The sequence below is a fragment of the Solanum dulcamara genome, chromosome 7 (assembly GCF_947179165.1).
Source record: "Solanum dulcamara chromosome 7, daSolDulc1.2, whole genome shotgun sequence".
NCBI lineage: Eukaryota > Viridiplantae > Streptophyta > Magnoliopsida > Solanales > Solanaceae > Solanum > Solanum dulcamara.
The window spans coordinates 25142245-25158133 of record NC_077243.1 but is presented as its reverse complement, the minus strand read 5'-3'; the positions used below and the strand labels follow the sequence as shown (position 1 = coordinate 25158133).

The 15889-nt window shown below is 31.7% G+C and overlaps 1 protein-coding gene and 1 pseudogene across 1 annotated transcript; one reads left to right on the top strand and one right to left on the bottom strand.

The window, feature by feature from the left end:
• The first annotated feature begins 2413 nt into the window (after positions 1-2413).
• On the top strand, positions 2414-6921 carry LOC129895735 (leucine-rich repeat receptor-like protein kinase TDR). Its single transcript, XM_055971492.1, has 2 exons — positions 2414-5477; positions 6304-6921. The coding sequence occupies exons 1-2, from the start codon at positions 2828-2830 to the stop codon at positions 6708-6710; spliced, it is 3057 nt and encodes a 1018-aa protein (XP_055827467.1). The 5' UTR covers positions 2414-2827; the 3' UTR covers positions 6711-6921.
• A 6134-nt stretch (positions 6922-13055) lies between these two features.
• Positions 13056-13568, bottom strand: LOC129895793 (uncharacterized; annotated as a pseudogene).
• Positions 13569-15889: the final 2321 nt, after the last annotated feature.

The window sequence follows — 15889 nt, the reverse complement described above, 5'->3', positions numbered from 1 at the left end:
TTATATATCAGCAAAAGTACAGTTAAAGTATACAGATTCTACATTTCGTAGTATGGTAGAGGGAAAACACTGAGAATCATTATGTTTATTGAAGCTTTATTCTTTATCAATCAATACACCTTAGAAAACATTAATGATACCAATTTCCCATCATTTAAGTGTCTACAAAAGTCAAAAAAATGCTAGTGTAAAATAGCTGGAATTTAATGTATCCACTTCCTCCTCTCTGATTTTCAAAATACTTCTTTACTTCTCCATATTTAACTTGATATATCTTTTTAAAAATATTCTTTCAAAAATATTCTTTCAATATCATAAATTCAATATTTTTTAAAATGTATTGGTTAATAATAAGAGTAATTATTAACTAAAGTAGATTTTCTCTTGTTTCATATCACCCCATTTATGTTTTTAATGAGTTGACTTTTCAGATAGTCGTAGACATTGAAATTTAATTGGTAAATTCATATTAAATTTTGTTAAATCTTAAAAATCAACATATCATGAATTTAAGATTTTATTCAAAATTTAATATGAACTTATCTAATAAAATTTCAATATTTACAATAGTCAATCAACTAATAGTTATTACTTTCTTTGTCCAATAATAGTTCTCCACTTGACTTAGCATAGAGATTAAAAAACAGTAAATGATAGAAGTAATTTTACTAAATCACTCTTATTAAATACAAATCATCTAAACATTTAAAAATGAATAGTATTTAATAGCAGGGATAAAATAGACACATCATAATAAATTATTCATTGATTTTATAAACTGAATAAATATTATTGAACATCTAAAAATAATATAGCGTACAAATAAAGATGAACAAAGAAAATATTTCATAAAGTTATTCTTTTTTAATTTTTTTAAAAAATAAAAAAAATATCTTTATAAGATAATAACTATTTTCATCTACCATATTACCACTTGACTTTTTCCTTTATAGAGCACAATCCTTAAGAAATTTTAAATATGGTGGATATTTTAATTAATTTATCGTTCAACTCTTTTTAACATATTTTATTTATGTCTTACCCATCAATGCCTAAATTAATAATGGAAGAGTTTTTTTTAGAACTTTTAAAAGAATTAATTTTAAAAAAAATGGAAAAAAATTAATTTTATTTTAATTAAATTTACAAATAATTTAAGATAAATATTTTAATAGTGTGACTAAATAATATGGAACAAAATTAATTGAGTAGCCATATCTCATGCACTTTTATTTGTCATATTTTAATTCAAAACAATCAGATTATATTGAATTTGACCAATAATTTAAACCAACATACAAATAAAAGTGAACAGTGGGATAGTCTTTACAGTATATTTTGTACATTTTTCCAGACTTTGAATTTCAACCTCGGTACAATGAAAATTTCTCACTTGAAAGTAACAATATTAAATGTTAAAAACAGTAAACTTAACAGATTTTAATGAATCCCAATGTACTATCTTTGAAAAGGCCATATTTGTTCACATAGGATTAATGCATTTTTTTAATTTTATTTTTCTTTTGTAGGTTCTCTCACTTTTCCTCTTTTTGTTTTTCCTTCTTTGCTTTGCCTTTAAGAGGAGAGTAGTGGATAATAGATTAAAATCTTATACTACTAATAAAGTGGTACTTCAATAATGGAACATTATAGATTTGTTTTTTTTTTTTTTGTATATATACACATGGAAAGATAATTGATTAGTATTCATCACTAAAGTTAATATTAGAGGCACCTGATGATTAAATTAACATTTTGAAGGATTTTTCCAGTTAAAGATATATATATATATTTGTGGTCCTTCTAGTATGGGCCAATGTCACAAGGTGCTTTCATCTGCTAGTTCAAAGTGGAAATAAAATTAAAGAAACAAGAATTGCAAAGAGGGATAAAGATTGGGGAGCAAATAAGATTAGATGAATAACGTGGGGGAAATGGGAAAATCGAAAATAAACTTTTTTTTGGATCCTGCTCCTATACTATCTATCCATCCATTATAAAATAAGTGATTTTTTTAATTTAAACCTATCTGAAAAATATTCATTTCTAAAAAATAAAGAACATTTTTACTAACTCGCCCCTAATTAAAAAAAGTTAATTAATAGTTTTTGGTAATATAAATAAGATTGTTTTGAAAGAATAAGATCATTTCTTTCTTAAAAAAAGCATAACTTAGAGCTTGTTTAAATAGGTTTTAATTTTTTTACTTATAAGCCAAATACTTCAAAAATATTTTAATTTAAAAACATGTAAAATAACAGATTATTTTGAATTAAAATAAGACTTTTTTTTTTATAATGGAGGAGTACTATACAAATTCTATTTATTTATTTTGGTTGGCTAAAGATAAAGGCACAAGGAATGATGCAAAAGTGGATTAAAAATAAAAGAGGAATGAAATCTAAGAAAACCAAAAAGTATTTCCAAGAGAGCAGAAAAAGTAAGAAAATAGTGAAGAAAGAAATTAAAGCAAAAGATAACAGATGAACACAAATAACAAATATCATTATGAAATGGAAAGTGATGAATTGTGTGAGTACAAGTATGGGAGTTACAAAACAGTAGCTGCAGCATAGCAGAAACTAAATAGCAAACAAGAAGAAGAAGAAGGAGAAGGAGGAGCAATAGTACAAATATTAATCAGTTTTTTGTAATTCTTTTTCAGAAATTTTACTTTTCTCTCTCTTCACCACCAAACAAAACCCATCATGAAACACCCTCTATTTCCAGCACTCCTAAAAAGCATTTCTTAACAATCAAAGCCTTAAATTTACCTCTCTTTACATACCCCCCATTTCTCAACCATTAGAGGTCATCATCAATCACCATGAAACACTTGTTTCCTTTCTTTCTTACTGCATTTTTCTTCTTCCTAACAAGAATTTCACTTGTTTTCTCCATTACCAATCTTCCTCTACAACTTATATCTCTTTTGACTTTAAAATCATCTTTCCATGACCACCATAACACATTCAATGACTGGGATCCTACCCTCGCCTTCGCTAGACCCGGTTCTCACATTTGGTGCTCATGGTCTGCCATCAAATGTGACAAGAAAACTAACCAAATCACCTCTCTTGATCTGTCCAAGCGAAATCTTTCTGGTACAATTCCAGAAGATATAAGAAACTTGGTACACCTTCATCACCTGAATTTGAGTGGAAATGCTTTCGAGGGTCCTCTCCAAACAGTCATTTTTGAATTCCCTTTTCTCAAGACACTTGATATTAGTCACAACTTCTTTAATTCAACTTTTCCACTTGGTGTATCAAGACTCAAGTCTCTAGCACACTTAAATGCCTATAGTAACGATTTCGTTGGCCCTTTGCCAGAAGAAGTTGTTCAGCTCCCAAATCTTGAGTACCTTAACCTTGGGGGCAACTATTTCAAGGGTTTGATTCCAAAAAGTTATGGTGGCTTTGCAAAACTGAAGTTTTTGCATTTGGCTGGAAATTTATTGAATGGTCCTGTTTTGGCTGAGTTGGGTTTCTTGAAACAGCTTGAACATATAGAAATTGGTTACCAGAATTTCACTGGAGTTGTCCCTGATGAATTTTCTTCTTTGTCAAATTTAAACTATCTTGATATCTCCTTAGCCAACCTTTCTGGTAATCTCCCTGTTGGGCTAGGCAATTTGACAAAGCTTGAAACTCTGTTTCTTTTCAAGAATCACTTGTTTGGTACAATACCAACGTCTTTCGCGAAATTGACATGGTTGAAATCGTTGGATTTGTCGGACAACCATCTCTCAGGAACAATCCCAGAAGGGATTTCAGGATTTAAGGAGCTTACAGTCTTGAATTTGATGAACAATAACTTAACAGGTGAAATCCCACAAGGCATTGGTGAACTTCCTAATCTTGAATTGTTGGCTTTATGGAATAACTCACTCACTGGAATTTTACCACAGAAGTTGGGTTCAAATGCAAAGCTACAAAAGCTTGATGTCTCTTCAAATTATCTCTCAGGTCCCATTCCACCAAATCTTTGTCTCGGCAATAGCTTAGTTAAACTTATCCTGTTTTCAAACCAGTTTATTGGTGAGCTCCCTTCTTCCTTAGCAAATTGTACTGCATTGCTAAGGTTTAGAATTCAAAACAACAGACTCAACGGATCAATACCATTAGGCTTCGGTTTTTTGCCCAATTTAGCGTACTGGGACTTGAGCAAAAACAATTTCTCTGGTCCAATTCCAAAAGATTTCGGGAATGCCGCGACATTGGAGTATTTGAACATATCGGAGAATTCATTCAACAGTGAATTACCGGATAGTATCTGGAGTTCACCATCTCTACAGATTTTTTCAGCTAGTTACAGTGGCCTTGTCGGGAAAATCCCCAATTTCAAAGGGTGTCGAGCTTTCTACAAAATCGAACTGGAAGGAAATAATCTCACTGGAAGCATTCCATGGGATATTGAACATTGTGAGAAGCTCATTTGCATGAATTTTCGACGAAATTCGCTCTCCGGAATCATTCCTTGGGAAATATCTGCAATTCCTTCCTTAACAGAGGTTGATTTGTCTCACAATTTTCTCACTGGAACAATTCCTTCAAATTTCGCCAATTCCAGTACCATAGAAAACTTCAACGTATCCTACAATCAGCTCACTGGTCCAGTCCCTTCTTCAGGCTCAATTTTCTCCAGCCTACATTCCTCTTCCTTCATCGGAAATGAAGGCCTCTGTGGTACTGTCATTCAAAAGCCTTGCGGGACCGACGGACTCGCTGCCGGAGCAGTGGAAGTCAAGCCACAGCCCAAAAAGACAGCTGGCGCTATTGTCTGGATCATGGCGGCAGCATTCGGTATTGGTTTGTTCGTCCTCATCGCCGGCAGTCGCTGTTTCCACGCGAAATACAGCCAGCGATTTTCAGTAGACAGAGAAGTTGGGCCGTGGAAGTTAACCGCATTTCAAAGATTAAACTTCACGGCGGATGATGTACTCGAGTGTTTGACAATGACGGACAAGATCCTGGGAATGGGTTCAACAGGGACAGTGTACAAAGCGGAAATGCCAGGTGGAGAGACCATAGCGGTGAAGAAGCTATGGGGAAAACACAAGGAGACAATCAGGAAAAGGCGAGGCGTTTTAGCTGAGGTCGATGTGTTAGGCAATGTAAGGCACAGGAACATCGTGCGCTTGTTGGGCTGTTGCAGCAACAATGAGTGCACGATGTTGCTGTACGAGTACATGCCTAATGGTAGCCTAGATGATCTGTTGCATGGTAAGAATAAGGATGCTAATTTGGTGGCTGATTGGCTTACTAGGTACAAAATTGCAGTTGGGGTGGCTCAAGGAATTTGTTATCTTCATCATGATTGTGATCCAGTCATTGTTCATCGTGATCTTAAGCCTAGTAATATTCTTCTGGACGGTGAATTGGAGGCTAGAGTGGCTGATTTTGGTGTTGCTAAGTTGATTCAGTGTGATGAATCTATGTCAGTGATTGCTGGATCTTATGGCTACATTGCACCTGGTATCTTCCTGTTTCAATTTGTTTGTCGTTTTAACTTGACACAAAATTTAAAAAAATCTCGAACAATATTCAACTTTTTAATTGTTCTGATCAGTTTAGTTCGTTCTGTAGGGTGACGGGAAAAAAAAGGTGGTGTCACGTCAATAGCATGCTGCATTTCTTAGTAAAAGCATGATATATATTGTTTTTTTTTGTCCACTATCGTCGTTAAATCTTCTTTACCCACACAATTGTCAAATGCCTCAAACTGCTTCATACTAGTGGAATCTTCTTTTAATCATAACTAGATCTTGAAAGGCACTAGATCATTGTTTGAATTTGAGCGCCACAATATGATATATCTCTAAACGTTGGAACTTTTGCTAGGAACTTAAAATGATATTCTTGTGTAATATAAATTTTCTAAAATAAAGGGTCATCAAGTATTTCTTTTCTCATATTTCTTTATGACAATTGGTGCAAATTTAACATAAATATATTCACTTTATGTTTCTTGGCTCTGTTTCTTCTCTCTGTTTTTGCATGACTTTGTGGTGCTTAAGAGGGCATGGCGCACTAGTTGCGCGTGAATAGCTCCATTTGCCTTTAAGCTTTTATTTTTCACTTTTTGTTATTCTTTGGACCCACCAAGATTTTGTCTAAGTTATTTATATGTGATAAACTCCTTTGATTTATTAGTACTAGTACTACATTCCTTGACTTTAATGTTCAAAGTCAATCTTTTTGAGCACTAGCAGACGAAGTGTTATGATAACAAATTAAAATATGCAAAAAATGTTCTTGTCTTTTCGTTTAATTGTTATTGACTAAATATTTGTTGATGCAGAATATGCATACACATTGCAAGTTGATGAGAAGAGTGACATCTACAGCTACGGGGTTGTGTTATTGGAAATTTTATCAGGGAAAAGATCGGTGGAACCGGAATTTGGCGATGGAAATAGCATTGTGGATTGGGTTAAGTCGAAGATCAAGACTAAAAATGGTATAAATGACGTGTTGGATAAAAATGCTGGCGCATCATGTCTATCTGTGAGGGAGGAAATGATGTTGTTGCTGAGGGTTGCATTGCTGTGTACTAGCCGGAACCCGGCAGACAGGCCATCAATGAGGGATGTTATATCTATGTTGCAAGAGGCTAAGCCCAAGAGGAAATTGCCTGGAACTGTTGGCGCGGGTGATAATGCAATTGCTGCTATTCCTTTGGCTCAAAAAGCCAATGTGGAGTGTTGATAATAATAGGAGGAGATTTGGGTTTGTTTTGATGAATTGTGGGGGAGATTGGTATAGGAGAAGTTAAATAGTTTTATTTGGTTCTTATAAATTTTTGCGTAATAGGAAGACATTCCCGAGTGTTGTGAGACATTAGATTGAAACGATGAAATGGGTATCTTTTCCAACAAATTAACAGTCCAGATACTACTTACTTATGAGATTTCATTATTATTGTCGAGTTGCTATAACTCTATGCATTGGAAATCGAAGAAAAGTAACTAGTAACTTTGATCTCAAATTGTGACTCCCATCTCAGCTAATTAATGCCAAAGGTGCAAGCAACTCCTCTGTGGGCAAATTGGACAAGATTTTGGGTTTTTTTCAAATGTGAAAAATAACTTCAAGTTTTATTTCAAACTAGTATATGTAGACACGCGTTGCGCCGGAGTTAATTTAGTTATTAAAAATAGCGTTCATAAAAAAAATTGAAGACATACATACGTTCATATTCATGGTCTTCCGCAACTCTTTTTATATGGTTTAGTATAAATAGGGAAAAAATTATTCATTCAATTAGTTAGTTACATTTATCAGATGATTTAGATATTTCATTTATCACTCTAATGTTAATTAGATATTTTTTCTATCAGTTTGGTGAATGTTTAAATATTCACACTACATAAATATAAATTGAACTTTTGCAATGTCTTGTATGAACATAAGGTTGTTCATTGGTTTGGTGCACCAATTCCCCATCATGCTTGTAATACATCTACTTTTTTAAAGTATGAATTTCAGATTTTTCATCATAACCCAAAACATCAAATACACAATAACAAAAATAAGGAGTAAGAGAATATACTACCTCAGGTGTAAATGGTAAATGAACCATGGAAACTTTCAGGGTGAACTCTGTATGCTATCGCTTTGCACTCCTCCACATTTTTGCTACAAAACTAAAAATAATCATAATACAACAATTACTTATTCAACATGATAACAACAAATAAATGAAATGTTTCACCGATAATACTTATCATAAAGAGTGATTTTTATGACCATTACAGTGGATGTTTATAAAAAAAAAAAACTAATAAGTTATTCAATTATTCAAATCAATATGACAAATTTGGACAACAACGTTAAAAAATATAATCATCAACAACATATAATCCCAAAGAATAACGAACTACTAAGTAAAGAAATTCCAAATTAGTCCACTTTAATGAAATAGGAATAACATGAAGACAAGTAGTTGAGGGCAGTTGAGTAATTGGACAGCTAGACGGATAATTGTACAGCTAGTTAGTTACAAGTAACAGATAATTGTACAACTAGTTAGTTATAAGTAACAAAATTTGTTAATTGTTAGGAAGAGTAGAATGTGTATATATAGTGAGCAATGTAATTGTTTTCTTTTTCCTCAAGGCTTTCTGAAATAAGATTGTTACTTCTTCGCTTCTCTTATTTAGTTCACTGTGTATCTCATGTTTGTGCACTGATGAACTGATGAAGCAGCATTGATGCATGTGAAAATTCTCATACATTATGTTCGATATTAACGAATAAGATATACAAACAATCGAAATAATAGGAATATAAAAAAATAATTAAGAAGAAATTGATGGAAAAAAGTCCATGGCTATGAAAATTACTTATCAGAACAAAGTTAAAAAGCACACCTTTTATCCTCACATTCTCATGTATTCAAATATACAAAATACGTATACAATCTCTTGAATTACAAAGCAAAGAACTTTATTAACAATGAATTGATTATGGACTCATTAATAATTATAGATTTTAAGTAAAATAGGAATATATTCAAGATACCTATAAATCATAGAATCTTTTTTGTGTAGATATAAATACATAGCATTGTATAGTAGAGTTTTAAAGATTTGCTTACATGGATTCGATGACGATCTTGGAGAAAGAAGAAAGAAAATGTCGTTGTTGAAGAAAGTTTTTATAATTTCTTTGGGTATTTTACTTAAATCCCATAATGAAAAAGTCCAATTATAATTTATCCTGACTTTTTTGGTAATTACCCAAATTTTCTCCTTTTTTTCAGATTTCTGATACATACGAATAACGCTGATATATCGCGATTTGATACATAAGTCTTTTTCATGATACATCGTTATTTGATACATATGTTTTACTGATACATTTTGTGTTTGGTTTGTATCAACTAGCGATGTATCATGTAAAAAACTTATATATCAAATCGCGATGTATCAGCATCATTCATATGTATCAGAAGAGGATTTTTGAAATTTTTATAAATGGTAGGGAATAATTGAAAATATAGGAATATAAGGTGTGTAATTTGGTAATTTTTTCAATTTCTTTTGTGAACATTTCCCCAATGGACTTTTTTATTTCAGAGAAAAGTAAAACACAGAAGTGGGCGTAGAAAAAATGAAGGAAAAATTATTTAATTGAATGTGTTTTAAAAGATATTTATCATTTTTAAACATACTTTAATTTTATTACCATTTTTAACAATTACTAACAATACTTTAATTAAATAAGACATTATATACACTTTTTTATTTGGGAAAAAGGAAAAGGGCGTCATTATATCTCTCTTTCTCTTAGGGCTTTTTCTTCATTTTTCTAGCTCTCTCTCTTTCTCCTCTCTTAGGGCTTCTCTTCATTTTTCTGGCTCTCTCTCTTTCTCTTTTCTTAGGTCTTCTTCATTCTTTCCTTATTCCTTCATCTTTTTGTTTATTTCAGACGGAGTTCGTAGGTTTTAGGGGCACAATTATAATGGAAAGTCAGAAATCTCCTAGAAGAAGCCCACGAATTCGAATTGTTGATTCAACCGGTGGTGGTAAAGTGAATAGAGGTCCTACTTTTAGTTTGAGAATTTTTGCAAATCAATCTCCAGAAGAAGTTGGTGGTGAGGTTAGTCAAAATCTTCAAGCAATGCATGTGAAGAAAAAGAGCGGTAGAAGTAAGAAAAAAACCACTGAGTTGTGTTCTAAATCTAAATCAAAAATAAATTGAGTTGATATTGCATCGACATCTAAGAAAGTTGTTGATAGTGATGATGATTTTGAGGATTTACCTCCTCAATTTCGTTCAAACAAAGTGAGACCTACAGTTGCTCAGGAGAAGAATCCAAAAACTCGAAATCGGTTGTTCAAAAATATGGTTCTGTCAGAGAGTCTATATCCGGTATGTTATTCTAACAACACATTATTTAACTGATAGCATTTTCAATTTGTTTATGTGTATTTTCTTAGTTTGTTGTTGTTTCGAACTTGTGTGCTAGATGTTGAAGAAAAAATTGTGTATTTGATACTTTTATTATAGTCTAAATTTATTTGCTCAAGTTTATTATATCAGTGATTGTTGGAGTTTTGCCAGAAATTGCTAGATCTTGTGTGTTGCAATTTATTTATTTTTTTAAATAAATAAATATAAATGAATTAAACTTTAAAATAAAATGTATTACACATACATTAAAGTTGAATTAGAAGAGAAAATGAAATCTGTAGTTAATTGGAAAAAAAATTCACTGATCTGTACACTACAAAAATGAATTAAACTTTGAACGAAAATGTGTATTACACACACATTAAATTTGAATTAAAATAGAATTAGGATGTTTCACCAATGGTCTGTCTTATTTTGTTTTCAAAGATAGTGTTGGAATCTAGTTTGATTGTATTACCATCCTTCTGATATTTCTAAAGAACATGTTTATATGATATTAAGATTCTACAAGTATACTGATTCTATTATCACGAGTATAGAGGAATGTATTCAATTTTTGCTCTGAAGCGTAGTTGACGAATTGATTGAAATGTGGCTCTACTCGGTCTGTATTCAGTTAAAATTATACATGTTTACGAGTTGCAAGCCTGTACTCCACAAAGAAGCCACATGTATTTATTAGTCCCGCTGAACATTGTCACTAGTTTTGCTTTTGTTCTTTTGGTGCAAATCACACGCAACACATCTAGTATTTTATTACTGCTATGAGGGAATGATTTCATTCTTCTCAAATATATCATTTTTGCTTTATTTAAGCCGAGGGTCTATCAGTTATAATCTCTTGATCTTCAAAAGGTTGAGGTAAGACTTTGTACACATCACTCTTGTCGGATTACATTGGACATATATTGTTGGTTTAATTTTATGAAGCTCATGAAAATAAAAGGAAATTTGAAATCAAAACTTCGGATGCTATTGCTGAGTATATATGCGAACGCCATTGTTGGCAAGCACCCCATGGAACAAAGTGGATTATGTACTCTTTCCAGTAAACATTAAATAGGGTTATCATTGGATTTTTCTTGTGTTTGATATTGTTGAAAGGTGTTTGAAGGTGTATGATTCATTTCCGGCTAGAGGATGGGTGAATTTTCTGACTCAAAACATTGCTGGCATAATTTTAATCGGTTTTACCATACTACTTGAATGTCGTCAAGTTCTATGATAAGCGTCCTGAATTGAAGAAATCACCTAAATACAATGGAAAAAATGAGTTTGAGCTCATTGAATCTAAGTTCATAACTGAAAGGATTCCTAGATAACAAGAAGATTCATTGCAAGTTTAATTATTTATCAAATAAATACTATCTTTTGTATTGGTCTTATTAAACTCAATAGTATTTTTATAATGATTTTATATGTTAAATTTTGAAGGGACTGTGGAGTTTTTGTGACTGCATTTGCGGAGTTAGTGAGCAATGGCCAGGATATTGCAAATCAATAATTAAGTGCAGACAGTCTCCGAAAGAGGTTTGGCGCTCTACTATGGGAATATGCAGTGAAGAAGCAAAAGAGTAACCTTCAAAGTGAAGATGAAAGACCACATAAATAAATAAATGTAGTTATATTAGTTAAATGTCTATGAAAATTATGTTGTCTAAAAACAGTTTATAGTTGATGTATTAGTTAGGTTTTGAAGATTGTTTTGTGCTATCTTTTTTAAGATAATTTTTTTTCATGTAAAATACACTTTTAATATAGTTTTTTGTTCATGTAAAATATATCTTCTTCTTTTTTTATAATGCAATACATAGCTACGTAAATGTTAAAGTGTTGCAGTAGTGTTATCAAACTGAAACATGCATTATGAATTAAACTTGAATGAAAAATCAATTAAACTTGAATGAAAAATAAATTACATACATATTAAAGTTGAATTGGAATAGAATTAAACACGAATGAAAAGTGTAGCTAATAAAAAATTCTTCAGTGATCTATAGAAACACAAAATGAATTACATACACACTAAAGTTGAATTAGAAGAGAATTAGACACGAATGAAAAATGTAGCTATTGAAAAAGCCTCCAATAATCCATAGAACACAAAAATGAATTAGACTTGAACTAAAAATGAATTACATACACACTAAAGTTGAATTAGAAGAGAATTAGACACGAATGAAAATTGTAGCTAATGAAAAAGCCTTCAGTGATGTGTTTCAGTAGTATTATCAAACTGAAACCTGCATTATGAATTAAACTTGAATGAAAAATGAATTAAACTTGAATGAAAAATAAATTACATACATATTAAAGTTGAATTAGAATAGAATTAGACACGAATGAAAAGTGTAGCTATTGAAAAAGCCTCCAGTGATCAATAGAATACAAAAATGAATTAGACTTGAACTAAAAATGAATTACATACACACTAAAGTTGAATTAGAAGAGAATTAGATACGAATAAAAATATTAGTTAATGAAAAAGCCTTTAGTGATCTATAGACCACAAAAATGAATTAAACTTGAACTAAAAAATGAATTCTTGTAGCAAGCTAATGACCTAAAACAAACAGAGTTTATTCTTTATTTCAAATGTCATTCTTTATTCTTAATCCAAAGGCCTAACATTCTTGCAAGTCTTCCTGTTGTGACCTTGTTGTCCACAATTGCTGCATGTTATTTTTGATTTTTTAAATCCATCTTCTCTCAATTGCGTGTGTCTTTTATATTTTGGCCTTCCAGGAGGTCTCTTTCCAAGTGGTGGAAGTACAACCTCTTCAATAACGTGTGTTGGTATATTTCAGATGCTTTCATCAGAAAGGATATTCAAGTGAAACTGGTATGTCCACAATAAATTTCCTCTTGTATAGTAATCAGAGCAATATTTCTCATAACCAGTATGTTTTATTATTAAAACAGCCAAAGCATGTGGACATGGCAGCTCATCCAATTGAAATCTCCCACATGTGCATGTACGTTGTTGAAGACATATCATGAATCGTGTAATGTCATCAAGTGCTGTATATATTCATTTGTCTTCCTAACCTATGAAAAATAAGAAGAAATATAAGCAAAAGAGATGTTACATGTGACTCAGAAAAAAAAATATTAGCAAACAGAAATTTACAGATATCATACTCTTAATTTCTCCGATGCAGTTTTTTTACGTTGTAGAATTTTTTCATACTTTTTCCCAAGGTAAAATCCTGAAAATATTGCCTTTGACCTGTTATTGTTATTCCATTTTTGAATAAGTTGTCTCATTAATTCTAGGAGGTGCAAGACTGTAAGAACTTTGGCATGTCTTGTTCTTGAATTGACTGATTCTGCAATGTTTGATGTCATCATCCAAGTCTTATTTACTTGAGCATGAACACGTGATCATTTGTTGTATCCAATGTTCAGCAAGTAGTCTTTAATCCTCTTGTCTATCTTCTCAATAATTGTCATATATTGATTAAACTCTACTGTGGTGTATGTTTTTGCCATAGAGTAGAACAATTCTGTTACCTTTTGCTGACTCTTTCTGAAGTTTTTTATTATGTTTTGCAACAAGTGTCATATACACGCGAAATGGGGTATTTCATCATAGACAGTTGAAGTTGCCTTAATAATGCTTGCATGCCTATCCGAAATGATACACATCTCTGATCTTTGAATAAATGCCTCTCTGAATTGTTCAAAAAACCACCTCCAAGATGCATCATTCTCTGAATCAACAATGGCATAAGCAAGGGGCAGTGTACTCCTTGCATCAGGTATAATGTTTAATATATTTTTAATATATTTTTGTTTCATGTGTAATATACTTTTAATACATTGTGCAGACTTTTAATACAAATTAGAATTTCATTTATAGAAGCATTAGTATTGTATTCGAAAAGTCTCACCTGCTGCATCTAAGGTATTAGCGGTTAGCATTGTCCCTTTGTATGCTCCTTTTAGAAAAGTTCCATCAACAACTACAATTGGTCTACAATACTCTCATCCTTTTATCGATGTAAACAGAGCTAAATACATATAGAAAATAGTCATCCTCTGATTTGTGCAATCTTATATAAGAATCAGGGTAAGTTGCCTCTAGTATGTGAAAGTAACTTGGCAACTTTGCATATGATTGAGTTGGATCACCTCGGACTAATTCAAGAGCTTTTTCTTTAGCTCTCCAAGCTTGCATATATGTGAGTCGCACACCATATTCCTGTAACATGTCATTTTGTATATCTCTTGGTGTATAGTTGGCATCTGGATCAATACATTTGGCAATAATAATACTCTCAACTATTGTCTTTGTTGCTTGTCTTTCCAATAAAGAATTATGTAGCAACAAACACGTGTGTTCGCTTTCAAAATCTCAAATAGCGAACATTTGAGATTTATTCACGCTTGAAGCGCGTAAATTCCAACTACAGTTTTCTCCGAGGCATTATATTGAATAGTTGTTGAAAAAAATTTATTAATAGATAATCAATAGTATAAACTAACTTGAATTTGAATCTTACCATGTTGAGCTTGATCTCAATGTCTTGAATTCAAAGTGTTTAAGAATGGAATATCTTTTTAGTGCACTGGTAAGGACATATTTATTTTTGTAAACTTGATCTTTCTCAAAAAAAAATTGATTGGGGTTAATAATGATGCCTGGTTGTATTTCTTCTTGATCATCAACTTCCTCACATGATCCAAAACCAATTAACTCTAGCGTATCACCGATACCACTAAATGCATTAGAAAAGTGTGAATTGTGTGTAATCCTCATGTCTTCTGAAGTGTCTGAACATTGTGAAATTAAGGTGGAATCACTCTCCAAGTTGTCTGATTCAGTTGTTGTGACACATAAAGGGTATTTTGACATATCTCTATGTTCCTTTTTAGTTTCAATATACATTTTTACTCCCATATCATTATGAATTTGAATTAGAGGAGACCTTTCACCAATCTTATATTTGATTTCAATTTTACTTGTTGATGTGTCTATTAACAATTGAGCAGAAATCACAAAAACTAGGCTAGCAAATGTTGAATCGGTATTTATCAACATACCATCTGCCAAGTAATTAATATACTTGTTGCTAGAATTCCATCGGCCATTGAAGTAAAGCACTACAGCTAGATTAGCCATGTTTTTCTCCTGCATATTTTTTCGTTGAATTAGAAGAGAATTAGACACGAATAATTAAACTTGAACAATAAATGTGTTACACACACATTAAACTTGAATTAGAAGAGAATTAGATACGAATAAAATCTGTACTAATGAAACCAACCTTCAATGATCTATAGGCTATATAAATGAATTAAACTTGAATAACAAAGGTATTACACACACATTAAACTTGAATTAGAAGAGAATTAGACACGAATGAAACATGTAGCTAACAAAACCAACCTTCAGTGATTTGTAGGCCTCAAAAATGAATTAAACTTGAACAACAAACGTATTATATACACATTAAACTTGAATTAGAAGAGAATTAGACATGAATGAAATTTGTATCTAATGAAACCAACCTTCAGTGATCTGTAGGCCAAAAAACTGAATTAAACTTGAACAAAAACTGTATTACACACACATTAAACAAGTAAACAAGTAATTATGATAAACGTAGAAACAAAAATAAACTTTCATATTGAATCACAACTGAATACAAATCGTGTATCGCTAATGAATTAGGTATGCAATCTAATTCAAACCTTCAAACAATTAAACATTCAACCATTCAAACTTTTAAGTAGTCACAGACATCTACTCAGAAATCACAATTCTTCAACTGATTCAAATCTGCATTCACCTAAATTTTGTCATTCTTCTGCAATAACATATGCATTAATCATTATTTAACACAAAACGTTCATTCACACATACAAATAAACTATAAACATAGGATATCAAAGTTAAATAGATGAACATACGGCGAATCTGAGAAGAAGACAGAATTTGCCGACAGAAGAATCGCTGATTAACA

Excerpts from the sequence above, each read along its gene's own strand:
- LOC129895735 (XM_055971492.1), top strand. The coding sequence starts at position 2,828 with ATGAAACACTTGTTTCCTTTCTTTCTTACTGCATTTTTCTTCTTCCTA. Across the intron at positions 5,478-6,303 it reads TTATGGCTACATTGCACCTG|AATATGCATACACATTGCAA; the intron begins GTATCTTCCTGT and ends TTGTTGATGCAG.